Source organism: Aptenodytes patagonicus, chromosome 5 (assembly GCF_965638725.1).
Source record: "Aptenodytes patagonicus chromosome 5, bAptPat1.pri.cur, whole genome shotgun sequence".
Lineage (NCBI taxonomy): Eukaryota > Metazoa > Chordata > Aves > Sphenisciformes > Spheniscidae > Aptenodytes > Aptenodytes patagonicus.
Window position 1 is genome coordinate 38,318,253 of NC_134953.1, and position 26,157 is coordinate 38,344,409.

General features: G+C 57.2%; 4 protein-coding genes across 5 annotated transcripts in view; 1 reads left to right on the top strand and 3 right to left on the bottom strand.

Moving 5' to 3' along the window:
• On the bottom strand, positions 1–13,598 carry LOC143160977 (cadherin-23-like). Its single transcript, XM_076339419.1, has 22 exons — positions 13,576–13,598; positions 10,608–10,724; positions 9,789–10,013; positions 9,536–9,705; positions 9,118–9,255; positions 8,844–8,963; positions 8,221–8,398; positions 7,237–7,448; positions 6,509–6,703; positions 6,080–6,190; positions 5,767–5,896; positions 5,324–5,587; positions 5,038–5,199; positions 4,680–4,936; positions 4,303–4,400; positions 4,082–4,202; positions 3,822–3,901; positions 3,460–3,500; positions 3,119–3,179; positions 2,546–2,675; positions 2,341–2,463; positions 1–1,087 (listed from the first exon to the last, which is right to left on the bottom strand). Exons 1-22 carry the CDS (start codon positions 13,592–13,594, stop codon positions 761–763), a joined length of 3,279 nt encoding a protein of 1,092 aa, XP_076195534.1. The 5' UTR covers positions 13,595–13,598; the 3' UTR covers positions 1–760.
• Positions 11,421–13,447, bottom strand: LOC143160648 (cadherin-23-like). Its single transcript, XM_076338606.1, has 6 exons — positions 13,403–13,447; positions 12,870–12,903; positions 12,574–12,699; positions 12,284–12,487; positions 11,604–12,062; positions 11,421–11,479 (listed from the first exon to the last, which is right to left on the bottom strand). The coding sequence occupies exons 1-6, from the start codon at positions 13,445–13,447 to the stop codon at positions 11,421–11,423; spliced, it is 927 nt and encodes a 308-aa protein (XP_076194721.1).
• Positions 13,595–26,157, bottom strand: part of LOC143160297 (cadherin-23-like) — a gene marked incomplete at its 3' end in the record, with an annotated part of 24,529 nt that continues 11,966 nt past the window's right edge. The window contains exons 5-11 of the mRNA XM_076338023.1: positions 18,613–18,834; positions 18,411–18,530; positions 16,029–16,209; positions 14,948–15,081; positions 14,496–14,705; positions 14,216–14,323; positions 13,595–13,678 (exon numbers count right to left, since the gene is read on the bottom strand). Of these exons, the coding sequence (XP_076194138.1) occupies positions 13,595–13,678; positions 14,216–14,323; positions 14,496–14,705; positions 14,948–15,081; positions 16,029–16,209; positions 18,411–18,530; positions 18,613–18,834 (1,059 nt within the window). The remainder of the gene's footprint in view (positions 13,679–14,215; positions 14,324–14,495; positions 14,706–14,947; positions 15,082–16,028; positions 16,210–18,410; positions 18,531–18,612; positions 18,835–26,157) is intronic.
• Positions 20,570–26,157, top strand: part of VSIR (V-set immunoregulatory receptor) — a 10,928-nt gene continuing 5,340 nt past the window's right edge. For both annotated transcript variants that reach the window (XM_076339416.1, XM_076339418.1), the window contains exons 1-2: positions 20,570–20,697; positions 25,603–26,058. In XM_076339416.1, coding sequence (XP_076195531.1) covers positions 20,634–20,697; positions 25,603–26,058 — 520 coding nt within the window. In that variant the 5' untranslated portion in view covers positions 20,570–20,633. The remainder of the gene's footprint in view (positions 20,698–25,602; positions 26,059–26,157) is intronic.

Sequence of the window (26,157 nt, forward strand, 5' to 3'; positions counted from 1 at the left end):
AAAGCCATAGACAGTGTATTTCTGAGTCCCGTAACAGACCATGCCCGAAACTCTCCACAAGGTTACGATTGGAAACAAACCCCCGAACGAACAAACCTGAAAGCAAGAGAGAAGGGGAAAGAAAAGGGCATAAAAGACACGCACGAGCACTCCACATCCAGAAGCCCCAGTTATTGTCAGTCTCTCTCTTTTTCGAGGTCGCAACATGTTTTGGTAAAGCCAGCAAAATGGAGAAATGTTTTTGTTTTTTGGTCTTTCCTTGCCAGAAAGGTGACGTTAATGCCAAATGGGCTCGGCCTCTCCCCGCACTGCCCCGGCCCTCCCCGTACCCGCGGTCGAGGTGTGACGGCTGCTTGGCCCCAGCCTGCGCCGGGGATGCTGCGGTGGCACATCGTCCGCACCTTCACTGCACCTTCACCCCTGTCCAGCCTGGACTCATTTGATTCGTTTAGCTTTTCTTTTTTGTTTTTTTAAAAAAAACCCCTCTTTTTTTAATAAGAAAAATAAAAAAAATTTAATGCTTTCATGGATAAATGACAGGCGAGTAAAAGCAAACCGGTCCTGAGAGCCCTTTCCTGGGGCCAAGCTCTCCAAGGCTGCCAGAGCGAACCGCACCGGTTGGCCTGGACTCCTTCTGCAGGGGAAGGGGGGGCCAAGCGCTGGTCTCGGGGTGCTCCCAGCCCCCGCCATGGCCCCCCTTGTCCATGCTTCGTTCCTGCTGGCCCCGGCTTGCCTAGAGGAGTACCACCGCCACCTCTCGTCATAACTCGGTGATCTCCAGCGGGCTCTCCATGATCACCTCCCGCATCTTGTGCAGGGGGGTGGACTTGGCCGACTCGGTGCGGGCGTTGTGGTCACTGTAGCCCCCGCAGTCAGCGGTCAGAGTCTCCAGCGAGCGACCCAGCACCTTCTGGTCATCCTCGGGCAGGCTGTTGAGGTCGGAGGCGAGCAGCGTGCCCGTGCTGCCGTGCACCATGTGAATGCCGTCGGGACCTTTCAGCTCCACTGGCTGCTTGTGTCGGAAGCGGAGGCTGCCCTGGCCGGGGCCGCGCTCCTCCTCCTCCTCCTCCATCTCCTTCTGGATCAGCTGCAAAAGGTCCACGGAGCGGGGGAATCACCACCGCAGCCAGAACAGATCCTGGCTTCCCCGCCTCTGAACCTCCTGCAATGCTGGAGCCCAGCAGGAGGGATGGGACCCTCCACTTCTGAAGCAACCTCAGAGCATGGCAATGAGGATCACCAGCACGATGATGATCTCCAGCTGGATCTCTCGCTCATTGGGTGGGTGCCCCAGCTCAGGCGCCGGCTGCTGGCTGGGTGGTGTGTCCCACAGCAGCCCCTGCAGCGGCTGAGGTTTGGACCTGGGTTGGCATTTGGGCTTGTATGAGGTTGGTGGTGCAGGAGGCAGACAAGGAAAGGAGTCAAGGGAAGGCTGGATGGGTTGGAGGGCAATGAGGGCAAGGACGGATGGGGGGCAGAAGGGCTGAAAGGTGTCTCCTGTCCCACTGCTCTCCTCCACTTTGTTTGCTCCATGTTTTGCCCCCCATGAAGAGGGGGAAGGCTGTGGGAGGAGCTGCTTCTCCCCCCACCAGCCCTCCTGCACCAAAACCCTCTGTCCCAGCCTTTTTGCCCCAAAAACCTGCTAGGTTGATAAGCTCAGAGGAGCAGAGGGGAGGGAAGATGTGCCCATGTGTGTGCAGGGACCTGCAGCTTCTTGGCCAGCCTCGGCAGAGAGACAGGGAGGTGATGGACAGAGCCCACTCCGCAAAGAGGGGGTTCCTCCCCCAGGGTGGGAGAGACTGAGGGAGAGGGTGCTGCTGATGCTCAGAGGAAACACAGGGGGTCACGAGAGCTGGGGCACTGTGGGGAACTGGCAGCCTCAGTGGAAAACCAGCGTCTGGCTCATTTTGGCCAAGCAGAGATGGGGGGAACACTGGGTGACAGGGACCACGGCCGTGGGGAGTGACCGCAGCCTGCAGGGCTGGGAAGACACACTGCATCCCAGAGGGCACGGCAAGCATCTCCCCATGCCCATGCACACCCCGTCTACCTCCGAGACCGAGGAGCGGTCCCCCTGACTGGCGGTGGCCTTATGCACCATCCGCTGGGCAAAGAGTTTTTTCAAGCGCATGTAATCATCCAGGACCACCTTCAAGAGAGAGCCCTGAGCGGAGGGGGAGAGACAACAGGTTATCCAAGGGAGATGGTTTGGTCGGAGGGAGGCTGGCCTCATCCCAGCATTTTTTTGAGCAACATCACCCTCCGGTGCTGCAGCCGTGAACCTGGAAGCCGTAGCGGTAGAAGACCCCTTGGTGGACGATGCCTGAACTCATCACTCACCTTGATGGGTCCCTCCCGCATGATCTGCCCCAGCTTGGCAATGTTGTCGTACTCCTGGATGGCTGCCCGCAGGTAGCGGTCATCCTCGGGCTTGGCTGCGGAGGGCTCTCTCCCGAAGGTCCCCTGCAGGAGGAGAGAGTGGCTGAGGAGGCAGTGTGGGCATTGGGCACGGGGAGGAGGTGTCCTGGCAGGGGCCGTGTCTCACGTGGGTGCGGGCAGGGCTGTTCCAGAGGTCGGTGATCTCACTTAGGTTCTCTGGCAGGTCGTCCTCGTGCTCCGCCTGTGCCGCCAGCTCCATGTTCCTGCAGAAGGGGTCCAGCCACACCGGGTTGGCCCTGACCAGGGGAAAGGAGCAGCCCTCAGTGCAAGCAAAGAGCAGCATCATCTGTAGCCCCATCCAGAGTCCAGATGCTGAGGTTGTGCTGCCTCCTCCTGCCCTGTGCAGGCATGAATTTGGCTGCTCTGGATCCAGATGTGTGTTGACACCCACCCATCATCTCTGCTTACCCCAAGCCTGGCCAGTATTGGCAGAGGCGGAGTCACAGGAGAAGGCACAAAGTCTTTTGGCTTTGAAAGCTCTCAAGGCAAGCACGCATCCCAGGGCCAGAGTCATGCCCCACATGGCATGCCTGGCGGCATCCCTCCACACAGCAGAGAGGCATCACGTCTCCACCTCCCGCGCATCCCTGGCTGCAAAACGCAGGCGCCCCTCTCTCGGGAGCAGCCTGCGATCCTGCAAGGTGGCAAACCATGGAGAGGAAGGAAAGGGAGAACGCACCCGTCAAAGGAGTACTTGTTGGTGTTTGGCATGTCCATGATGTCCATGAAGCCTCTATTCCCTGCAAAAGGCAGGGGCAGGGGTTACAGGGCGGCACGTTGGTGGGCTGAGCAGCAAACCACGGGGTGGCATTCCTTTATCGGGGAGGGAAACTCGGCAACCAAAAAGGCACTGGCAGAGCCTGGATGCTGAGAAAAGCCTCCCACCATCGCACCTCGCTGAGCAGGAGCGCTTCTGATTTATACCCTGCTGACATCCCCCACGTCTCCCTGTGTACCCCCTCCATGCTCTTCATGCACCCTGCTGTCTCATGCAGCTGGAAAACCCCAAACGCTGCTCACCGGTGGAGCCAGCCACTATGGCTTTCAATTTCCTTTTGTGCCTGTGAAAGAAATACAGCAAATCAGGGAAGAAAATAAAGAAGATGCTCGAAAGGAGAGGAGGACACAGATTTGCAATAGCCCTGCAAACAGCCCTGGGACAGCAAGCTTGGCAGGGAGAGGCACTATCAGTATTAAAACCATTATATTTGGGGGGAAGAGGGGCAATTTCTGAACCCAGGCTGAGCTCTGCTGCAGAAGGTGTTGGGAAGCTGATGCCCTCCTTTGCTTGCTGGCACTGCCAGGGTCAGGAGCAGTCACATGGGTCCCCCTGGCCCGTGGGGAGATTGTGGCCAGTGGGACAGAGCCTGGGCGTTACTCACACTGTCCTGTAGTACCAGTTCATGAGGATGAAGAGCATGGCAGCCAGGAAGAGCAGGACAGCCAGCACGATGATTGCCATCTAGCAGAGACAGAGGGGTAGTGGCAACCTCTGGCACAGAGCCAGCACCCAGTGGTGGGCACCCACCCGAAATTATTTGGGTGAAACATCTCTCCAGGCCATGGATGGCCATGGAGGATGGGAAGGGACATCGTCCCACCTGCGAGCAGCAGCCATCTCCAGCCCCAACTGGGTGGTTACCTGCAGAGCCGAGAGGTCATCCGGGGCCCGGGTGGTGATGGCGGGCTGCACATCCAGCACATTGTAGTTCCTGAAGAGGTTCCTCAGCTGCTCCTTGTTCTCATCTATCATCTGAATCACCCTGGGAAGAGAAGGGTTGCTTGGGCATCTTGACATTAATGAGGGTCCCTGAGGACCCAGCAGGCCAGGTGATGGGCTGGGTGATGGGCCAGGTGACGTACCGTTCCACGTCCAGGATGCGGTTGGTCTCCCTGTTCACCACGTGGATCAGAAGCTCTGTCTGTGCGAAGTTCACCCGACCTTTCTTGTCAACATGGAACTGGGGAAAGACAGCAAGGTCTGCAGTGCGGGAGAGGTATCCTCCCAGGACATCTCCCGGGCATGTCCCAGGGTGTGCTCACATGGCAAGAGACCCTCAAGCCTGGCATGGGCTTGGTCTGGACCCCTTCAATACATCCCAGCCTGGGGTGTATCCGTCACCTTCAGAGCTCAGGGGTGTCTATGGTTTATACAGACAGGGAACCCTCAAAGGAGACCTCCCAAGCAGCATGTGGAAGGTTACCTACCCCTTGAAGCAATCTCAAAGGTGGATGGTTACCTGCACATCATCCGTATTGACGATGGCGCCTGTGATGTTGGAAAGCAGGCTGATGAACTCCTCCTCAAACTGCCTGACTTTGTCAGGGATCTCATTGATGATGATTTTGACCCGCTGGTCATCCCGCAGGATGTAAATCCCCACAATGGCCGTGTCGTTGTGGCCTACCAGGTCAGAGGCCATGATGTCCACCACGAAGTAGCCGGGGTTGTAGGCCGTGAAGAGGTCAAAGGTTCGCAGGATCCCATCAAGGGTTCCTGGGGGAAGGACCGTCACAAGCCCAGGATTAGTGACCCTGGCCATGGGGACGTCTTTGGCCATGGGGACGTCTTTGGCCTGCAGCATGCAGGGTACGCACCAATGCTGAAGATGTTGGCCACCTCCTCAGAGTCGTTGGAGTGCTGCTTGATGTAGCGGATGCCCAAGATGTTGTACAAGACCAGGCTGTTATTGCCCACATCGGTGTCCACTGCGACCACTCTGATCAGCTCCGATCCCACCTTGGCGTCGGTGGCAACCCCTTTGAGAGATAGATGGGACAGGGACCTGGGGCCAGGCTGGCTCTCACTGCCCCTTCATCCGGCTGGATTTTCCCCGGAGCATCTCTGGCTCCTGGTGCGCCCCCAGATCCCGGCACCCCTTACCCGCTGTGTACTCCGACTTGGTGAACTGGGGGGACTGGTCATTGATGTCATCCAGGAAGATCCGCACCTCCTGAAGGGTCAGGTCCTCACTGAGGTCCCAGGGCTGGGCTCTGCCTGCCTGCTGGCCCTGGGGAGGGGACCAGTTCCTCTGGCTGGATGCTTTGACGATGATAGAGTAGTACGGCTCCTTCTCCCGGTCCAGGTCTTGCAAGACCTGCAGCTTCCCCTCTGGGCTCAGCTGGAAGTTGCTCTCCTGGTTCCCAGCTGGGTGCGGAAAGGGGTCCCCAGTTAGTCCCCTTCAGGCTCAGCATTTCTGAAATGCCACCTTGCCCGTTGACCAGGGCAGAAAGGCAGCGAGGAGATGATGGGAGTGAAGGAAACCCTTGGCGAGGGGGGTGCAGGGGGATGCAGAGCTGCCCACCCCCTCCTTGCTTGGCACCTACCTGCTATGAAGTAGTAGACGATGGCATTGGAGCCCTCATCCGCGTCCACTGCCCCAGTGACGTTCCCCACCACAGTGCCTGGCTGTGAGTGCTCAGGGATGGAAAGTGCCTGGTATTGGGGACTGTCCCTCTGCCAGAGACCCCAGGAGAAGGGAGGGTTATGAGCACTGAGGTGGCTTTAAATAAAAGCAGACAAATCCCATCATGCTCCCCACCATGGTGATGCCCAGCAGTGCATGCTCCATCGCATGTGCTCGCCAGCATCCCCATCCCTGCATCCCCTGTGTGCCATCCCCTCCACCTGGCGCCTTACGGGTGGCCTGAGGAAGACGGGCTCATTGTCATCGATGTCATCGAGCGCAACCTGAAGGGGCTGCATGGTCTCGTAGGCTGGCTGGCCCTGGTCGCAGGCCACGATGATCAGCTGGGGAGAGAGGCAAAAGGGCCATCCTGGGCAAAGCCACGTGGGCCAGGAGACATTGCTGAGGCAAGGACAGAGAGGACAGCTGGGTGGTGGAGGATTTTTGGGGGATTTAACAGGGAATTGGGAGCTGGCCCACCAGGATGCAACTCCCCGATGGTACTTGATAGCCACCCAGTTCCTGCTAAGGTGTGACATCTTCATGACTGTGGCAGCTGACCCATCCCCACCACATCACTTGCATCCCACCAGCCCCGCATCAGGCCCGCAGCCTCGAGGACCATCCCAGCCACCTCGCGGGTGCGCTGCTGCCTGGCTCACGTTGTACACCGCCTGCTTCTCCCGGTCCAGCCGCATGGCCGTCTGGATCAGCCCGCTGACTGAGTCGATGGTGAAGTACTCCCAGTCTTTGTTCCCCGCCCCGGTTTTCAGCAGGTTGTAGAGCACCGCTCCGTTGAGGCCCTCGTCTTTGTCCTTGGCGTAGACCTCGTAGACGTTGGACCGCAGGGGGATCTCCTGCTTGCACACGTGCAGCCCCTCAGCCCTGGCATTGCACGCAAACTGCCTGCTCCCTCTGCTGCTCCAAACCCCCTTGTATTGGGGTCAGCAGGTTCCCGCTGCCCAAAACCCAACTGGGGGCTGGCAATGTGGAGTCATGATTCCCTTCAGCAGGGTGGCTGCTCCATGCATGCGCCAGGGACTGGCTGAGCCAAGCCCGGCTTCCCAGAAAGGAGAAATATCTTAAATGTCAGCATTTCAGCCCTTGTTTATAAACAGGCTTGCCACACAGCAACTGGCTGTTTCCTTATTTTGCATGCTGCTGAGGTTTCTGTTCCCCAAAGCTGCCTCAGCATCCCTGCTCCCACATATGAAGAAGGGCTGTATTGACCATCCAGCCCCATGACCCAAACCTTCTTGCCACGTGTTAAATCAAGGTCATGTTCCATCCTGGGTGGAGATGGAGACTGGATTTTGCCACCGGTAGGCACGAGTGCTCCTGGGCACGGTCTCGGCATGCCGTGAGCCCCGCTCCCTCTCAAGGGATTTACCTCCTTGATGTGCAGGATGGTGCCGTTGGGTGGGCGGACGAAGACGGGGCGGTTGTCATTGATGTCGATGACCTCGATGTGGAGCATGGTGGTCCCCCAGAGAGGGGGATGCCCCTTGTCTGTGGCCACTACGGTCAGGTTGAACCTCTCGTAGGACTGCAAGCGCCGCCGGGACATGATGAGCCCAGAGTTTTTATTGATCTTGAAAGCCTCTGGGTGCAGAAAAAACACATCTCTGGCTCAGGACACTTCGCACCAGATAAATTATGATTAGAAACCAGTATACCAGCTGAAGCACACCCCTCACTGGTGGGAAATCCCTGTCAAGGGGTGATGGAGCAGAGCTGGCTGCCTGAGGCCAGGGGTGTGGATGGTCTCAGGGTTTTCAGAGCATCCCTGCCCACTGCCGCATCCCTGCTACTGGGCAGTGCCAAGGGCCCTGCTCCCAGGCCACTCCGGTCTGTGTTTCACTCCTGTCCAGGCTGGGACAGGGCAGTGGTCAGAGGAGCCCATGGGTCTCAGGAAAATGAACGTTCTGCCATTCCCCTCTACATTTATGCTGGCTTTTGCCTGGTTCCCATCACTCCTTGGTGTGCAGAGATATACTGGATTTCAGGCACTATCACTATCTACCTACAACCTCCTAGCCCTTCTTAGCTTTCCTCTAAAGCGTGCAGTGAGTTTGCTCCAAGACACACTTGTGTACATAGAAAGTCCTGCTGGGGCAGACAAGAGGATAAGCCAAGGCTGAGCTGCAGGACGAAGGCAGGCAAAGCTGTAACATGCCACACCACGAGGAACTGGGAACTGTGGAGCAATACCGAAAGCTCCATGCTTTCGGTATTGCTCCTGGGAGTGCGTGCACAACTTCACTCCAAACCAGCTGCAGGACATGGGATGTAGGTTTGACCCCTGTGTCTCCTCCAATTGCTCCTCATCATAACCCTCCTCCCTGGGGAGGAGCCTCCCACTGAGAGCACCTACCTGCTCCAGGGCCCTCGATGCTGTAGGTCATCACGCCATTATCCCCTTCGTCCAGGTCGGTGGCAGTCATGGTGATCACCGATGTCCCTGCTGGCTCGTTCTCATAGACACTGGTGCTGAACTGGCTCTTGCTGAACTGGGGCCTGAAGTCGTTGATGTCCAGGACTGTGATCAGCACCTTTGACAAAGCACAGCCGGCTGGGTGACGTGAGGCTGGAGACAGCCAGGCAGCCCCTGGGGGCCATACCCCTGCTGTGACCCGTGGCTCTGCTGCAGGAGCGCGGTGCCCTTCCTGCTATTCGTTTAGCTCTGCTAGCTGAATTCCTGCTTCCAACAATGGGGGCCACCGTGGCCGGGGCACCCATTCATGCTGGAGCAATTGCAGACAATAGCATCACCCTCCCCTGCCCCTTCTGCTCCATTCCCTCCTGCCGACGTGCCGTTCCTGCGGCACAAAGTCCCCTGCACCATCTACCCCACAGCCCCTGGGGTCATCTGCTCTTCCTTCTGCTTAATTCCTCCCCAGAGCCACCAGCAAGCCTGCTGGGGAGGAAAGCCTGAGGTTTAACACCTTCTTGCTGGTGACCACCACATGACGGGTGGTGGGAGGAGGAGAGCCCTACCTGCACGGAGTTCTCCCGACGGTTACTGGAGACGTCCCCAGGGTTATCCCGGGCCACGGCTGTCAGGGTGTAGTGATCCTTCTTCTCCCGGTCCAGGGCTGACAGGATGTAGATGTCACCCTGCAGCACACAGAGACCTTCAGGTGGATCTCGTCTGGCAGAGCTGGTACTCAAGAAGGGGCAGAAGGTGAGGTGCGGGAGCAAGGGCACAAGGTGGGACCATCTCAGCCTCCCCTCCCTTCTCCCTCTGTTCTGGCCTTGGTTGGCTCCTTACCGTGTTGGGATTTATCCCAAACTTGCCCTCTCCATCCCCCAGGCTGTACTGGATGAGAGCAAAATGCCCAGAATCTGCATCCGTGGCCTTGACCCTCAGGATGACCGTACCCAATGGCACGTCCTCAAAGACAGCTTTCTGCAAGCAAAGGGAGCAGGCAGGACTGGTTGCTGCATCACTTGCTGTTTTAGTGGGCAGTAACCAAGGGTGCAGGGTGGTATCCAGGGATGGACACAGCAGGACCCAGAACAAGATGTTCACACAGAGTACATTGGTGGGTTGACCATCTTCTTCAGACAGCTCAAGCACAGACAGAGGGAAGAGAAGGTGTCCCAGAGAACCCCCAGCTCTGTGCCCGTCCTTTCCAGGCAGGCACTGCCCAGCCCCACATGGACTTGGATGGGGGAGCCCAGCTCACCTGGTAGGATGGTTGGCTGAAAATGGGATTGTTGTCATTGATGTCCACTATCTGGAGGTACACAGGGATCTCAGCGGATCTGCGGGGAGAGCCGTTGTCGGAAGCTCGGACGGTAAAGTTCAACCACTGCACCTCCTCATAGTCCACTGTCCTGTTGGCCACGACCTTCCCTAGAGGATGGCAGACCCTGAAATGAGAAACCTGCCGCAGGCCACCGACCTGCCCCAGACTCCCACCTCCCCAGGCCACTGACCTGCCGACTGGTCTTCGAGGCAGGCGTAGCCTTCCGGGGAGAGATTCAGCAGCTCGTAGGTGATCTGCCCATTGGCACCTTTGTCCGGGTCCACCGCTGAGATGGAGATGAGTGTGGTGCCCTGCGTGGCTCCCTCCAGGATCCTTTCGGTGAAATAGGTGACCCCAAAGGGGCGGAAGCGGGGCGTGTTGTCATTGACATCCAAGATATTGACTGTCAGCTTGGCTGTGGCCATGATGGAGACCACAGGGGAAGATAAGAGGAAGAGGAGAAGTGAGAAAGAGAAGGGAAGGAAGGATGGGAGAAAGGAGGCTTGTAAAGATACAAGCATGAAACTCCAGGAAAGCCAACTAAATGGAGCTGGTTCATTAAGAAAAATGGCAATATTCAGCAAAGCCGCTATGCCCTGAGCTGGCTGTAGGACAGTCTCACCTACTTCAGACCTACTCCTGATCTGTGTGTGCCTTCTCACACACGGGCCTGGATTTACCAGGAGCAGGGCGGCAAGACGTCATGGGGATGCTAATGAAGAAACAGGTGTCTCCCATGGTATGGTTATAGGCACATGGTCCTCTCCATCCCCAGTGCAGCCCTGGGACGTCCAGGCCACTCGCTAAAGGAGGGCTCAGAGGAGAACCTGAACCTGCTGGGAGTTGGACGAGGACTGCTCCCACTGGAAATGTTGCTGGTCAGGATGGAGATGGAGGTGGGAGAGCTGCTGGCTACCCAGAAGCTGTGCTGGTGCCTGGGAAAGGCTGTGCTAGCCCCTTGTAGCCACCAGCCCCAGCCCCGCGCTGCCTGGCAGGAGCCCACGCTTACCATTGGGCACGCTGACCGAACGGTCGATGACTTCACTGGCATTGTCATGGACGGAGATGGTGACCTCGTAGGTGGCCACCAGTTCCCGGTTGAGGGGGGTTTTGATCTTCACAGCTCCTGGGAACCCCAAAAAGATGGGGGTCACAGGCTGTGCCTGCACCCCCACACTGAGGACCCTCAGCAGACCGGTCTGCACCAGCCGACTGCTGCACCCTCTACTGCACTTGCTCTCTGCCTCTCCCCAAAGGCTAAACAGGGAAAACACTCGATAGCTATGGGAGAAGACAACTTCTCTCCCTCTGCTCTCCATCTCCTGCCTTCCTGCCTGCTCTGCTCTGCCCAGCTAACTGGGTCTTACGCTGCCTCAGCCAGGGTAAGGGTTTGGGTTGTGCGGACGAGAGGGGTTTGGGAGCAACTGCTGCTGCTCTTCTGCATGACCCCATCCACCTTAGCTCAGCATCTGGGTGTCTTTAAGAGTCTTGTCCCGTATCCTTTCCAACAAGGGTGCTTTTCTTTCCTGGATCAGCTCTGTGCTTCCAAAACAGACGTGGGGAGCTCCTGGCCCTCCTTCCCTGAGGGTAGAGCCCGCTGCCCACCACTTACCCCAGAGTTGCCCCCCTACTCCCCCCATTGAGGGTGCCTGCGTCTGGTCTGCCAAGGCTGAGCAGCCCCCGGCCCGCAGCGGGGCTGTCTGCAATGGTGATGGGTGAGATGGAGGGAGGCGACGGATGGCGCAGAGAGAGAAATGAACACAGACACAGAGACAAACCTGGCAGGCAGAGAGCAGGAAAGGAAAGAAAAGGGTTAGTTAAGTCAGTTGGATGGGGAAGAGAGGACAGGACAGGGTGAGATGGGGCAGCCAGAGGAGGATACTGGGGAGACAGGAGGGGAGCATCATCTCCCCATGCCTCAGACACCTACCTCCAGGCAGAGAAGAGGAAGCAGAAGTGAGGAGAGGGGTCCGCGCCGCCCGCGCCACCCTTCCTGCTCTCCTACCTGTCCTAAAATCCACCATGAATGCTCCTTGCTGGTTGGGCACCAGCGCATCCGTGTCGTCACGGGCCACAATCTCCAGCAGGTAGTACTCCAGGCGAGGGTGGAGGTCCCGGTCAATGGCGGTCACCTCAGCCACCACGGTGCCGGGGGCGGCTGACTCGAGGACACTGACTGTCTGGATGGGGTTGATGAACTCAGGCCGGCAGTCATTGACGTCGTCGATGAAGAGGCTGATGGTGGCGGTGCCCGAGAGCGCCGGCGTGCCCTGGTCCACGGCCACCACCGTCAGCCGGTAGGCATCCCGCTCCTCCCGGTCAATGCTGATGTTGGCCACACGGATCACCCCCGTGGCGGCGTCAATCAGGAACCTGTCCTGGCCGCCGCCCTCGATCCGGTAATCCAGCTGCTGGTTGAGGCCACTGTCGGCATCCGTGGCCATCACCCGGAGGACGGAGAAGCCTGGAAAGGGGGGACAGGGCCCTCTCAAGTGAGGGCAGCAACAAGCCCCCAGTCCCAAGGCAAATACTGTCAAGCAATGTGGGCAGCCCCAATTCCCAAATTTTCCCTTCAACCTCATCCTGGCCAGCCCTGACACTGGGATCTGGATCTTCACAGTCCCAGGGGGACACCCAGGTCTCCCCATTGCCCACCCTCACATCCAGTCCCAGCCCTCTCCTGACCTGGGGGGCTGTTTTCCTGCAGCCATGCCGTGACAGACGCTGGCTGGAAGACAGGGCGGTTGTCATTGTCATCCAGGATGGTCACTGCCAGGCTGGCCGTGCTGTTCAGCCCCCCTACGTCACAAGCCACCAGTGTGAACTCCAGGCAAGGGTCTGGCAAAGCTTCTCGGTCTATCACGTCACCGCGCTTCACTGAAACGACACCTGGAGGAGGGGAAAAGCCCGGTGACAGGCCCCATGGCTGCCTGGTGGCCTCAGGCTGGGGAGGGGGACCTGTCGAGCCACCCCACCTGTCCTGTTGTCGATAACAAAGAAGTCAAGGGATGCCTCCAGGAGCTGGTAGGTCACCATGGCATTGCTGCCCTGGTCACTGTCCAGAGCTAGGATGGGTCCATTGAGCACTGTGACCAGAGCCCCTGGATGGGATGGCAAGAGTTAGGGAGGGTGGCAGCCCCCTGTGGAGCCCACCCCCCCCCCCCGCCCCAGTGATGCATGAGAGATGGCAATGGATGGAGGAGGTGACAGAGCGGGGCCTCGCAGGGCACGAAGCAGCGGGGGGGTGGCTGCTGCAGCCTTGCAAACCAACTCGCGAGGCCCAGGCGAGGCAGCGGGACATCCGGCTAAAAACAAACAGACAGACACATCCGTCAGATGGGTGGCACCAGCACCCTGCCGCTGAGGGCATCATCTGGAGGCACCCAAACCCTTCACCTGGGATGTCCCTTGATGGCAGAACAGGGAGGTACCTGAGGTCTTGGAGCAGGAGCAATTTAAATGGCAGGAAGGCAACAAAAAAAAAGAATATTTCTAGCCCTTTGGCTGGGAAATGTCTACCTGGACAGGCTGGACTCTTTTTATTTCTAACCCCCGGAGCAAGGCGGCTCCAGGTGTTGGTGATGGAGAGATGGCACCCTGTCCCCTGCAGGGATGTCAGGCAGGTTGGCGTCCTTGAGGTAAGGGCTGCCCCCAGGGCTTGGCTCAGACCACGGGCACATCTTGCTGTCTGCAGCTGAGCAATTCCCAAACAGGGCCAATTTCTCACAGGGTTGTGCCTGACCTGTGCCAGGAAGGGTTTCCACCGGCAGCATGGACCAAAGCCACGGTCTCCTCAAGGCTTACCTCCCTGGGCGGTTGGCAGGAGCCCTTCATACTCAGCATCCCCATCCCACTGACCTGCAGCCCTTCCCTGCTCAGCGTTGTGTCTCCTCCACGACAGCCAGGAGACACCTCCCCTCACCCGGCCCCCAAAGGGAGTCTCCAGGAGCCACCTAAGGGAGTGAAGAGAGACCTACCTGGGGGTGAGTTCTCCATCACCTCGGCTTGGTAGGAGCTCTGGGTGAAGAGGGGGCGGTTGTCATTCTCATCCGCTATGGAAATGACCAGCAGGTCAAAATCCTAAAGGAAAACGGGGACAAGAGGGCGATGACCGCAACGTCCTTTCCTCGACCTCACCTCCCGCCTCTCTCACCTCCAGCTTGGTGCTGGTCAAAGCTGGATCCCTGTGCAACCATGATGCTGTGTTCCCTGGACCACCCTGGGGGGTCTGCAGGGACCATCACCCCAGGGCTGGGCATCCCTTCCCAGCCTGCACCCCAAAGGGTGGTGCGTGGGACATCCTGGCAGGGCCAAAGGATGCTCCTGTGTCGTCCAGCTCTCCAGCCCAACTTTGTCCCACCTTCTGCGACATCTACTGCTGTTGCATGGAGTCAACATGAGATGTTGGACTTGCCTTCAATTCTACTGGTCCTGTTATCTGATGGGGAGGGGCTTGCAGCCCCCTTCTTGTGACCCCCAGATGCTCTTGGGGGATGAGGTTGCTATTGGAAATGCTGTGCGTAAATGCACCGCCTGTTTTTGGCCATGGCAGGAGCCCCTTCTCCCACCCGCCCTGCCATCTGTGCCACTGGAGGCCTCAGCAGTGTCTGTAATTACCCGCCTGGCATTGCGTATGTTCTCGGGGTTGTCCTTCACCGTGATGGTCAGCCTGTACTCCGCCACCCGCTCCCTGTCCAGCGGGCGGTTTACATAGACGATGCCGCTCTACCGAGAAAAAAGGGAGAAAATAGGTACAAGGGATGTGAGACATGCTTCCCCCGGGGCATCTGCCAGGGCAGGGTGAGGGAAGGCAGGGCTCCGGGGCCAGGGGTGCCCACCCTCCGTGTCCCAGATCCCACCCCCCGGTGTGGGGCGGCTGCAATCGCCGGGGCCATACAGTGCTGTTGATGTAGAAGGCATTCTCCGTGTTGCCTGACGTTATGTCGAAGGTCAGGAGGGCGTTCGGCCCCTTGTCCACATCCTGGGCAAGGACGCGGGTGACGAAGCTGGAGACGGGAGCGTTCTCGCTGAGGGTGAGGTTCATCGGGAGGTTGAGGAGCACGGGGTCATTGTCGTTGATGTCCAGCACACGGATGCTCACCAGCATCTGCCGGGGAGAGAAGCGGTGCGGGCACATGGCACCTATTTCCATCCCTCCCATTCTTTTTTTGTACCCCAGGCAAGAGGTGGGCTTCCCCACTCAGCCCACTATGGTCTGGGGGAGGAAAACCCCAGGAACAAGGGGAAGGAGGAGGAGGGCAGAAAAGCGAAGGCAGAGGAGACCCCGAGGAAGGAGCTGGGGATGGGGGACAGCACCCCGCAGCCCCCATGCCGCCCTGAGGGACTCACTGTGGAGCTGAGGGGGGGCACCCCCCGGTCCTGGGCGGCGATGGTGAGGTTGTAGAAGGGGATGTTCTCGCGGTCCAGCTCAGCATCCTTCCGCACCCGAAGCTCCCCTTCCACTGGGGAGATCACAAACTCCCCTGCCAGAGACAGCGGGGCCCTGGCTTGTGCCGTGCTGCTGTGAACGGCCTGGCTCCCAAAGGGGACGGCTTGTTTCAGAGCCGGGGGACAGGCACCACAGTGGGCTTGGAGACAACAGCACCAGTGCCCCATTATTGCAGACATGGGAGGACTGGGGGCAGCTGGGGTTTATCCCAGGGACCGATCCACCCCCAGGTACCAGCAGGAGCAGGGAACGTGGGTTGCATGGCCAAATAAGAGGTGCTCATACTCCTTCGTTGGGCCTTTCTGAAGGTGCCATCAGCCCTCCAAGCACCTGCCTGTGCCCCATGATGGCCAGAGCAGGGTGGGCTACATGGCACAGCCCTCCCCGAGCCAAGGAGCTGCATCCTGGTTGTTCTGGAAATGCTTTGCAGCGGGGTCAGCTTGGAGACGGAACTGGGCTCTGCCTTCCAGATACCCTGGGCTAAAGTCACCACCCGTTCAGAGAGGGACAGCCATACGTCCCCATGGCTGGGGATGCCTGTAGCTCCTCTGCCACCTGCTCCGGGGTGCTGGTGGGGCTAGAGCTACAGCTTCACCATGGGGTGCAGAGCAACCTGGTCCCCAAACACCCTGCAAACCCCATGGGGGTGAGGGGACAGGGCTGTGTGCTTGCAGCTGTCCATTTCTCTTTCTGCAGTCTGTTTCTTTGCCTTTTTTATTTTTTTGCCTTGATTGTTTAGCAGATTTCCCCCCTCCCTTGCACAAGCCCTGGCCACCCCCTCAGCCGGCCATGAACAGGTTAAGTTTCCTGTTGCTCAAAACAGGATTTCCTGGTGTCGAAAGGCTGAATTCGCAGAAGCGCCCGCTGGGAGGATGGCTTTTCTGAAATGCTTCCGCCCACGTTCCCGCACCAGCTCCTGCAAGCTGGGTTCCTCCATGGGGCAGCCAGAAGGAGAGGTGATGCCCCCACATCCCTGCTCACCAAGGGGGTCCCCGGCGATGATGCTGTACTCCACTTGCCCGCTGGGTCCTGAGTCATCGTCATGGGCCAGGAATGTCCAGATGCGCGGGCCGGGCTGCCCTTCCGTGACGTCAAAGGGACCCTCGTAGTGCCGAGGGAAGGTGGGACGGTTGTCGTTGATGTCGTTGAGGTTCACCAGCACCTGCGGTCAGGGCAAGAGGGTGGATGGCAGTGAGAGGAGAGGGATCAAAGGGGAGACCAGCCTGTTGGCCATGGGCATGGGAAGCCATGGACGGGTGACATCACAAAATACCTCTTATATTTCTGGCTTTTCTGGGTTCACCAAACATCCAGCTCACAGTTCAGAGACTCAAACTCAGTTATTCCTGATCATGCCCATCCTACAGTGACACTGTGAAACTCCAGCCACACACAGGTGGGGCCCTTTTCAACCTCCGGGCCATGCACCATGATGGAGAAGTCAATGCAAAAGCCAAATGTTCTCCACATTCACATCCTGAAACCCAAGCTGGATAGACAAAAACCACAGACATGGATTTGACCATCCCATGAGTTCGGAGAGGCCTGATCTCTGCAGCCAGCTGCACACTTGCTCACCAAGGGCTTCATTCCTAATGCTGAGTAAACTTTAAAAAAATTTGCAGCTTGCATCCTTATTCCAACACCACCAACGCTGCTGGCATGTTTCCCCTCTTAACATCCCTTCCTATGACACACTTAGCTGGCTAGAAAACAATCCTACAGATCTCAAAAGGGGAAAGCATCAACAGTTTTAGGACAGAGTAGACTACGGGGCTGCTGGTGAAGCTGGGGATCCAATGAACTCGAGTCTTGCTTTTTAACTGAGTCACACTACATAGAAGACATTTATATAGCTCTATACTATATTGAAAAGAGGGTTATCCCCTTGTGAGGCTTTGGGGAACTTGCACAGAGGAGAAGCCCTGCTGGAGGAGGAGAGTCTCCAGTGGCTAATAAGAGGTTAAGCTTTGGTGGTACAGGTGGTTACAAGAAAGATACTGAAAATGAGGAGCTTTCCAACCTCCTGGATTAAAGGATATTAAAATCCATCAGATGAGCATTTGTTACAGGCTAAATCTAATCTTTACAGAAGAGTATATCTGAGTCTCTGCTCCGTTTCCTAGCAGTGGAGAAAACAAACACTGGCATGCCTTATCAGGGTGATGGATTTCCCATCACTTGGGGAATCTTAAATAATCACTAAACCTCCTCCTAAAAGCTGTGTTTTTGTACGGTGCTGGCACAAGCTCCCTGGGCCGTGAAGGGAGGGTGTTTCCTATCCCTTCTAGCTTCGATACTTGCTGCTGAGGGATTTCCAAGTTTGGGCCAAGAGCAGGGAAAGCTCTGCCTTTGCCTGCAAACGCCGGCAGCTGCTGCCTTCCCTGCCCGCAGTTAAATCCATGGTCTCAAGGTTTCCGCTACAGTTTTCCTGGGCCAGGAAGGCACCTCCAGCAGTATTAGAAGCACACATCTGAAGGCTTCCCATCTGCCCCAGCACAGAGCACAGTGCTGTGAGACTCGTAGGGACAGATTTTATCCATGGAAATCTCCCACGCTGGTGTCTCCCCTTCAGTTTCTCTTTTTTCCTTCACACATAAAAATCTATCTCCTTTTAGGGGACTAGAAAATGCTTGGCTCGATATCTAGGTGAGGCAAAATGGTCCACGATAGGGAGCCAAGGCAGAAGATCTAACTGACCCCTTCCACTTGCAGACCCTAAAATCATTCTGCGCATGGACGTCTGCCGTACAACCCGACAAATTTTGGTTTCGGTCACGAAAATAATCAGTGTATTTAATTCCTGCAAAACATTTGCTTTGGAGCTGCTAGTCTGCCCTCCCCACACTTTGAGCAGTGCACTAAGTTGAGGTCACCGCGGTCCAGGAGAAATGGAAGAGCTGTAGAGAGAAGCGACAAAAATGACTAGAGGCTTTAAATAACCTCCATACAAGGAATGCAAAAGGAATTTAAAAAGCAGATAAATAATCTGAGAAGAAAAAGATAAAGCAGAAATTAATGCTCCAGCAATGCTTTACTATCTACTGTCCCTTCAGGCAAGAAGAACCAAGGGGACCTCTAAAGACAATATAATGCAACTTAAAAGCAATTTAGGGAATTTCTTCTGTTTGCGTCTTTGCAGGACCAAATAATTGGGCTAATTAACCCATGAGCACCCCTTGCCCATGTCTCTGTTTTGCAACGCCCATGAGGGAGCAGGGTGGCAGCAACTGGGCAAACTGGCTGCAGTTGGGAAAAGCGACTGGTGACCACTGGGAAGGAGATGTGAAACTGCTCACACAAGGGGGAACTCCTCAACCCCAAAGAGGCCATGGTGTCGCAACCTTGCTGGCAGCTCCCTACCGTGGAGGTTGATGTCAGCCGGCGTGAGATGATGGGGCACTGGTCGGTGGCGGTGATGATCAAGGTGTAGCGCCCATGGCTGATCTCGTAGTCCAGCTCCTTCACTGTGCGGATCTGTCCCTGCAAGGTGAGGGGAGAGTGGCCAGGAGTGAGGGGAGCGGGATGGGGGCACAGCTGGGATGGGGCCGGCATCCTTACTGACCATGGCGCTGTCGATGTGGAAGGTACCCAAGATGTTGCCTTCAGTGATGGCGTACACAACCGTGCCGTTGGGTCCCTCGTCCAGGTCCAGAGCCTGCACGGTGACGAGGGTGGCGTTGAGTGTGGCGGGACCTTCGTCGAGGGTCACCTCGTACAGCTGCTGCTGGAAAGTGGGAGCGTTGTCATTCTCATCCAGGACGGTGACATACACCATGGTGGTGGCCTGCGGGACATGGGGACATCGTGTTAAGCACTGTCGAGGGATTGGCTCCGCAACCCCTGGAGCTGGCTGGGGAAGGCTGGACCTTTCAAGGTCAATGACCAACATGGGCTCAACCCTGCCAAGAGACACAAACGGGATGCAGGGCTCGAAATGAAATGAGCCGTGGCTGCAGACGCATCTCCAGGTAACGGTTGGGTACAGAGATAAACGTACAGAGATTAAATCACACTCTTGTTCCCAAGCAAAGCATGTCTCTGTGGGATCCCTATCCTTTTCACCTGGTTCTTACCATTGCTGGTAACACCGGGGAGCAGACCATGGCAGAGGTAAAGTCAGAGGTTGAACACCATCATGCCTTGCTGCCTTTGGAGGAGGCCTGTGTGTGTCCTCACCTTGACATTGGGGACACCTTGGTTGTTACTACTGAGGGTGGCAACGTGGTAGGATGGAAAGTACCCGGAGATGATGCTGTCATGGCTCAGGAGAACAAAAATGAGCATCTCAGATACCCAGTCTCTCCTTCCTCAGGTCCCATCGTCTACCTGCTAACCTCAATTTCACTGCCGGTCAGGCTCAGGCTGTCCTGACTCTTCCAGCTGTATCTGACCCTGCACAGGCACTTGGATGTCCTTACTGAAGGGTGTCTTCTGGTTGTGTCACCATGGGGGCACACCTGGGACAGGGAGGCGACAAGAATGTGCCACTCTGCCTAAGGGCTCAGCTCAGAGATGGGGTCTCAGGACGGATACACCATTTTCTTGGAGTCTCTGGACTTTGTGCCTACACCTTACCCCAGTGACAAATCTTCCTGCCAGACAAGGGTTACATTTTTGATGCATCACAGACGTGTTTGCTGTAAAAACCGCAAAGCTGCATGGTAATTAGCTACTTTTCTATTTCACTGCATGCTCCATATTCAGAGCAGGTTAGCAGGAAAGTTTCCTGTGGTCTGCAAGCCCCCACGTGTCTCCAGGCTCCACTTTCCAGGGAACAGGCGCCTGCCTGCACTGTTTGAAATGAGGTGGCCGGGGGTTTCGTCAGTGCCCTTTGAATTCGAAGCTCCAGGAGGAGTTACGTGAGTCGGCCCTTGGTGCTGCTTTGCTATTTGAGGGCAGAGTAAGGCCCCCCCCGTGCAAACAGGCTGCAGAAGAGGGATGCTTTGCTCCCTTTTTATTGGGGAAAGCTCCATTCCCTTCCCTGAGCTGGCACCACTTTGAGTTACCCTTCCTTGTACCTGCCTCCTGTTCATCCCAGGAGGGTTTCTGCCCGCTTAATCCTCACAAACACGGGAAAAACAATAATTACAAGCAAAGTGCACTTTAATCAAGCAAGCCGGAGATTGGATCCAGGGGATCAGTTCCCACCAGGGAAGGGATGGGGACCAGCACCTAGCCCCTTGTGGCTGAACACCCACAGCGACCCCAGCACAGTGAGCATCCTCCTCAGCTACCGCCTGTGCACCCCGAAAACGCACACAGGGGGACCAGCTTGCTCTAAGCTACTCCCTGCGATGCTGTAGGGGAAAAGAACAGTAGATGCACCCGCTGCTGCCCAAATGAGTGGAGACTGAAGTGTCACCCATCCATGGGGTGCCCCATAGGGGTGCTGCCGTTCCCCCTGGCTGCCCGCAGCTCCCTGCCGCATCTCACCTCCTGGGGGTGCTCGCAGTTCTCTCCATTGCTGCGTGCAGTATCTCAATGAAATTTCCTGTGTGTGCAAGTCTGGCTGCCGCTGCAGGGCTGCTCAGAGCGTGCGGGCGGCTCCGGAGAGGCGAGCTCCCCCCGGCCGCCCCAGCCACGATGGAGGCGATGTCCCCCCGGCCTGGACTGCTGCTGGCCGCGCTCTGCCTGCTTGCTTCCCACGGTAAGCTCCAGCTTGCTTTCCTCTCTTCCCCGCACAGAGAAACTCTCCTCGCTGGGGCACGGCGTTTGCCCAGCCGGGGCTGTGCCTTGGCATGAGCAATTTGGGGCATCTGGGGGGTTATTTACTTTCTCACCCTGTGATTTCGGGGTGTGGGGGGATCAAGCCAGCATTTCATGCAATGCTGGTTGCGTCGGGGGAAAGAGGCCACAGGGGAGTTGCTGTTTTAAAACTCTGGGATTGGCTTTTCCTCCTTCCTCCTTCGCTTTGATCTAATGTGCATGGAAGGAAAGCAGCACCCCCTATACCTACCAGCCCCCCGACAGGGATCCCGAGCTGGAAAAGCTGCCCCATTCCTGCATGGCACTTTGACCTGGCACTGCAGAGGTCCCTGGCCATGCAGTGGTGAAAGGAGCCTTTCATCAGCCCTGGGGGAGCAGAGAGAGGCGGTTTGTGCGAGCAGGGCCAGGATGCCCTCTCTAAGGATGCTCCGCTCCGCCGTAATTGCTGGGACATGCCGGGCAGCTTCTCCGGGTGGGCAGCCAGCCGGGCCAGGACTGCCGTGTGTGGCCAACAAGTTTCCCTTCCCCTGAGTGAGCGCTTCCCAGCGCTGGAAGCTCGCTGGCTGCTCGCCAGTGCGGCGGGGGGATGCTCTGGGAGGGGGGGGCTGCTTTATGCCTGACTCTGCACCAGCCCTGGCAGGCAGTGTTTCCATACCAGGGCTCTGGGGCCGGGCAGTGGCAAATAAAGCCACAGTTCGTCTGTGGACGAAGAGTCAGAAAATGAAGCTGGGAAGGACCGTGGTTCCTCCCTGCCCTGCGCAGGCAGAGGACGAGCATCCTAATGGGCTTGGCTTCTCCCTCGGTCCCGGGATGGCAAAGTGACCACCTCCAGGATTTCTGCCTGCACATCCCCAAGGAAGCAATGATGCCCCCCTGCAATGGGGCAGGGGGTCCTTTCTCCTCTCTTCTCTGGGACAGCAAGGGTGGTGCAGATTGAAGTGTGCTTTGCTTCTCATCCGAGCCTCTCGACATCAGGGAGCGATTCCCAACATCTCCATGGGGCTTTAGATTATTTCATTTACGCGTCTGGGGTGCTGGGACTGAACATCAGGCCTTGCAATGCAACAAGCTTGGACACCAATGTTCAGCAAAAGCCTGGTGCCAGAAGAACTGAGCTTCATGCAACTGTGTGCCTGCCAAAACTTTCTGAACCCCCGGCTAATTTTAGCCAGGCTTGATGGCGAAGTAGCGCCCTTGGAGACATCTGGCTCCTACGTGGTTTGGGGACGCTGGCAGCTAGGTGGATGGGGAAGCAGCTCCTCTCCACCCAAGGGATGGCAGCTGAGCTGGGCTTTCCAAAATTGCATCCCAAGCGCAAGCCTGGCATTGTGACTGTGTCCCCGAGCCAGGGCCAGGCTGGAAGAGGAGCAAGGCAGGACGCTCCGGCGGGTGCAGCAGCTCCAGGCTGCGCTCCCCACAGCCTGGATGATGGGTACCCAGGAAGCGGCCCCACCGCTGAAAAGCCATTTGGCTCCTTGGGGTGCTGGAGATGAGGGCCGTTAACATGGGCGTCTGGCATCTTCAGTAAGTTTTTTCTTTCCTTTTTCTTTCCTGCTGTAAATACTTGTGCTGAGGTATGGATGCCCCTGCACATCTCACCTGGCTGATAACTCTGAAGCATAATGACAGCGCAGTAACGATGGGGGCTTGCAGCACTTTCATGTGAGGCTGTTACAAAAGCTCCCAGAAGAGGAATTAAAGCTCGGTTCCTGGTTCCAGCACTGAGCAGCCACTCTCTCTCCAGCAGCCCCTCCTCTGCGGCAGGTGAGCCCGTCCAAAGGCTGCAGCCCTCCCACCCAGATTTCCCCTGGAGTGGAAAGAGGTGACATGATGTGGAAATCACTTCTGTAAGTCACAGGAGTGTAAATCAAACACCTGCTTGCCATAGTGGGGGACCAAAGTTAGGAGAAGCAACCAGGAGAGGCTTTTGCTCACAGACCCAGAATTTTACATGAAATCCTGTTTTATTTAAGCCGTTTGTTGGCAAAGCAGCACAGGCTCCTCAGCTTTAGCACTTTTCTTTTTCACATTTTGTTTTCTCTGAAAGAAGAGCTCCCAGGTTTCAAGCTAGGCAGCGGTGCTGGCACCGGGGATGCACCAGTGCTGCAATGGGCTCTGTGCCACACCGCCAAAGCTACTGAGGTGCCAAAGAGGAAGAGGGGCACTTTTGGCACCCGCTTGAGGCCTCCTTGGTCTTTACCAGATGGTGAGAAGACGACAGCTCTCATCTTGGACCTCAACAGGTCCAGTGCTCCCCCGGCTCTCTTGGCTGGAGCTGCGCGGAGTTGGGCATCTGGCTTTATTTTGGCATTTGCCAGCAGCACTGACTTCAAAGGAAATGGTCCGAGCGGGATGGGATGGAGCCAAACCTGGGGTCTGGGCATGGAAGAAGCCCACAGCACCCAGGAAAGATTAAGATCCATGAGCTTTAGTGTAAAGACACCAACAGAAGTTGTTTCCTCCGGGCACCATCTGGCATCTAGCACGGCTTTAAAGCCTCGTTACGTCTTGGGGAGGGAACAACAACCTCCCTGGCACTGCCACGGGGCACGCTGTGCCTCGCCAGCTCTCCTCCCCAGCTGTTTTCTCCTCTGCTCGCTGGCTTTTGGAAGCCTTCCCCTGCTCGGGAGAAAGAAGGGAAGTTGGTAATGCCGAAAGCTTCGCACACGTGGTAACCTCTGCCCCTCCCCACGGCTGGGCGCTGCTGCTGAAAGCGTGGGCTGTGTTGACTTTCCACACAGACGGTTCCCATCAAGCCCTGGGGGTGGAGGCTGGATGGTTTAGTAAGGCATGGCTTTGCAAACTGTGTGTGGATGAGCGGGACAGCCCCGTTTTATTTGAGGGGGTGTGTGGAAAACAAAGACTCCTGCAGATACTTTTGCAAGGTGTTGGAAGTGTGGCTTCCTCCAATAGAGCCCTGGCTTCCCTTCCCCTGGCTCCCGGGGGACCCCTGATGTGAATGGGGCACTTCCCGTTGCAGCAGGTATCGATAAACACATCTGAGGTGCCTTTTGTGCTCGGAGTGCTGGCAAGGAGGTGGGGGCACCCGCTCCACTGCGTGTCAAAACCCAGCCAGCCTGGCTATGCATCCCGGCCCCAGCAGCATCTGAGGACGGGGAGCAGCCGGGGCTTGAAAACAAGCAGAAATGGGGCAGTGTTGAGCTCAGACCACACAAACCTCCACCCCAGAGTGGCCCCAGGGATGTGCTGCTGCACACACCATGGGGAGCAGGCTGAGGTGCCTGCAGGAAACCAGAGTGATTAACCGGAGTGGTTCGGCAAAGGTCACGCCATTCCCGGCTCTGAGGGACTCCTCGGCACCACGTGTTGCAGATCAGAGGGGTCCAATGGGGCAGATCCCCTCCCCAAACCCCCCTCTCCCTGCAAAGCACCCTCAGGCAGGCTGCTGGGACTCGGGGGTTTCATGGCTGTTCTTAGGGGGCTTAGAGATCACCATTATCCTAAAAGCCATAAATAACCATGAGGGGTGGAAGGCATGGGGGACGTTTTCGCTTTCGCTCTCTCAAGCGGAGCCCCGTGTCGGGGTGGTGACGGTGGTGACCCTGCACGGAGGAGGATGCTCTCCGGGCAGCCCGGCAATGGGGAGCCTCTTGCCTGGCTGGATGGCTTGCGGGCAGGCGCAGCACACCCTGCCTGTGATTGACGCCCGCTCTGTATAGCAAGTGAAAAACCTCAAAGCGAAACAGTGGCGGAGCTAATCGCATAACAGGATGTTACCAAAATAAAAGAACATCTTGTCTTCATATCATCTTCTCTGTTGCAAACCAGCCCCAGGAACCTCCTTTTCTCAATAATTTAAGGAAAATGAACCCAGAATCTGCTTTTTCTTTAGCTTTCGAAGGTGACATTTGCACTTCTGCAAACACAAAGCGGTGCTGGGTCCAGAGCACCAAAGACTCCCCCATATTTGCTCTTTTCTCTCCCCTCATGTACAGCTCCCCTTACCCACCGGTACCCTCCACTGGCATGCTGGGACGGGACCAGTAACTCTGCGGTATGCTCCTCTGCTTCCCTCTGTCCCTCCCGACATGCTCCTGTGCCTCTGCCAGGCCTCCCACTATGTGTTTTGCAGCCGGCAGCAGTCAGGGATTTCTTTCTGAAAATTGTTCTCATTTTCAAGCAGATCCTCGCAGTTGGCGTTGGCCAGTTCCCCCTTCTCCTCCCCAGGGGCTGAAAAACAAGCAGGGTGGGACCCACTCCCTGCCGGATCTCAGGGGGCACAGGCTCCTCCTAGCTATTTTATTTTTATTTTTTTCTCCTTTTTATTTGCAGCCGGCTCAGCAGCACTTGTATTTCCTCATTTGCAAGCCATACCCTGCTGCCCCGCTTTGCTGAGGTCTGGTGTCCCGTAAGCAGGCATCTGGGGCAGACCCCCACCTCCCTGCCCCACACCGCCCTGCTCTGCCAGCCCTGGGCAAACTTCTGCCTCCCTGCTGCTATTATAAGCTGATGCTCAGCTATATTTAAAGCATGCCTCTCCTCCAGGGATTATTTCTAGGGTGAAGTTGTGCTCCCGGCCCTCCTGGGATGTTGCTACAGAACAAGCGAAGTGCTCAGGCTGTGCTTCCCATCTCCTTTCTCTTGGGATATGGGGAGCTCGTCAGTTTTTCTTGCCATAAGGACATGGTGAAGGCTTTTTTCCCTCTGCCTGCAGGCTAGTGTTCATGCTTTCTGATTGCTCTCTGCAGCCCCTAGCTGCCCCTCTGCCAACATCGGTGGTGGGGTTTGCAGTGCTTGTTTGGGCAGGGATCCCCTTTTGCTATGAACTCAGGGTAAACCGAGGGCTGTAGGGTCTAACTCAGCCGCTGTTCCTTCTCCCCCGCAGGAGGGCTGGCAGCTTTCCTGATCACCACCCCGTACTCGCTCTGCGTCTGCCCCGAGGGCCAGAATGTCACCCTAACCTGCCGGATCAGCGGTCCCCTTGCTGACCGCCACGACCTCCTCTACAAAACCTGGTACTTCAGCAGCAATGGTGACCAGAGCTGCTCCGAGAAGAAGCACATCCGCAACATCACCGAGAAGGAGCTGCACCACGACCTGGGCAGGCACCACGAGCCGCTGGGCAACAGCACCCAAAAATCCCCCCTCGGGGGCCAAGCCAGCCATCACGGGGTGGAGCTTGTCCCCGACCACCATGGTGCCTTTCACATTGTGGTGATGAACCTGACGCTGCAGGACAGTGGGCATTACTGCTGCTACGCCAGGGAGGTCAGGTGGGAGCACGGCAGGCCCCACACCCTGCGGTTCGCTCATGGCTTCGTGGAGCTGCAGATCCAGCAAGGTGAGGGGGGGCAAGGGGAGCCCCTGCCAGTCCTGCATCCATGCTGCAGTGTGTCAGGGCAAGGTGGCAGATAAGGGCTGGTGGGGGATGCCGGGGTGC

Coding starts and splice junctions, on each gene's coding strand:
- LOC143160648 (XM_076338606.1), bottom strand. CDS start 13,447: ATGGGGATGCTGAGTATGAAGGGCTCCTGCCAACCGCCCAGGGAG. Junction 12,488..12,573: donor TGTTATCGACAACAGGACAG/GTGGGGTGGCTC, acceptor CCCCTCCTCCAG/GTGTCGTTTCAGTGAAGCGC. Junction 11,480..11,603: donor CATGGTGGATTTTAGGACAG/GTAGGAGAGCAG, acceptor CTGTCTCCCCAG/TATCCTCCTCTGGCTGCCCC.
- LOC143160977 (XM_076339419.1), bottom strand. Junction 8,964..9,117: donor TTGGGATAAATCCCAACACG/GTAAGGAGCCAA, acceptor TGTGTGCTGCAG/GGTGACATCTACATCCTGTC. Junction 6,704..7,236: donor CCATCCTGCACATCAAGGAG/GTAAATCCCTTG, acceptor GTGTGCAAGCAG/GAGATCCCCCTGCGGTCCAA.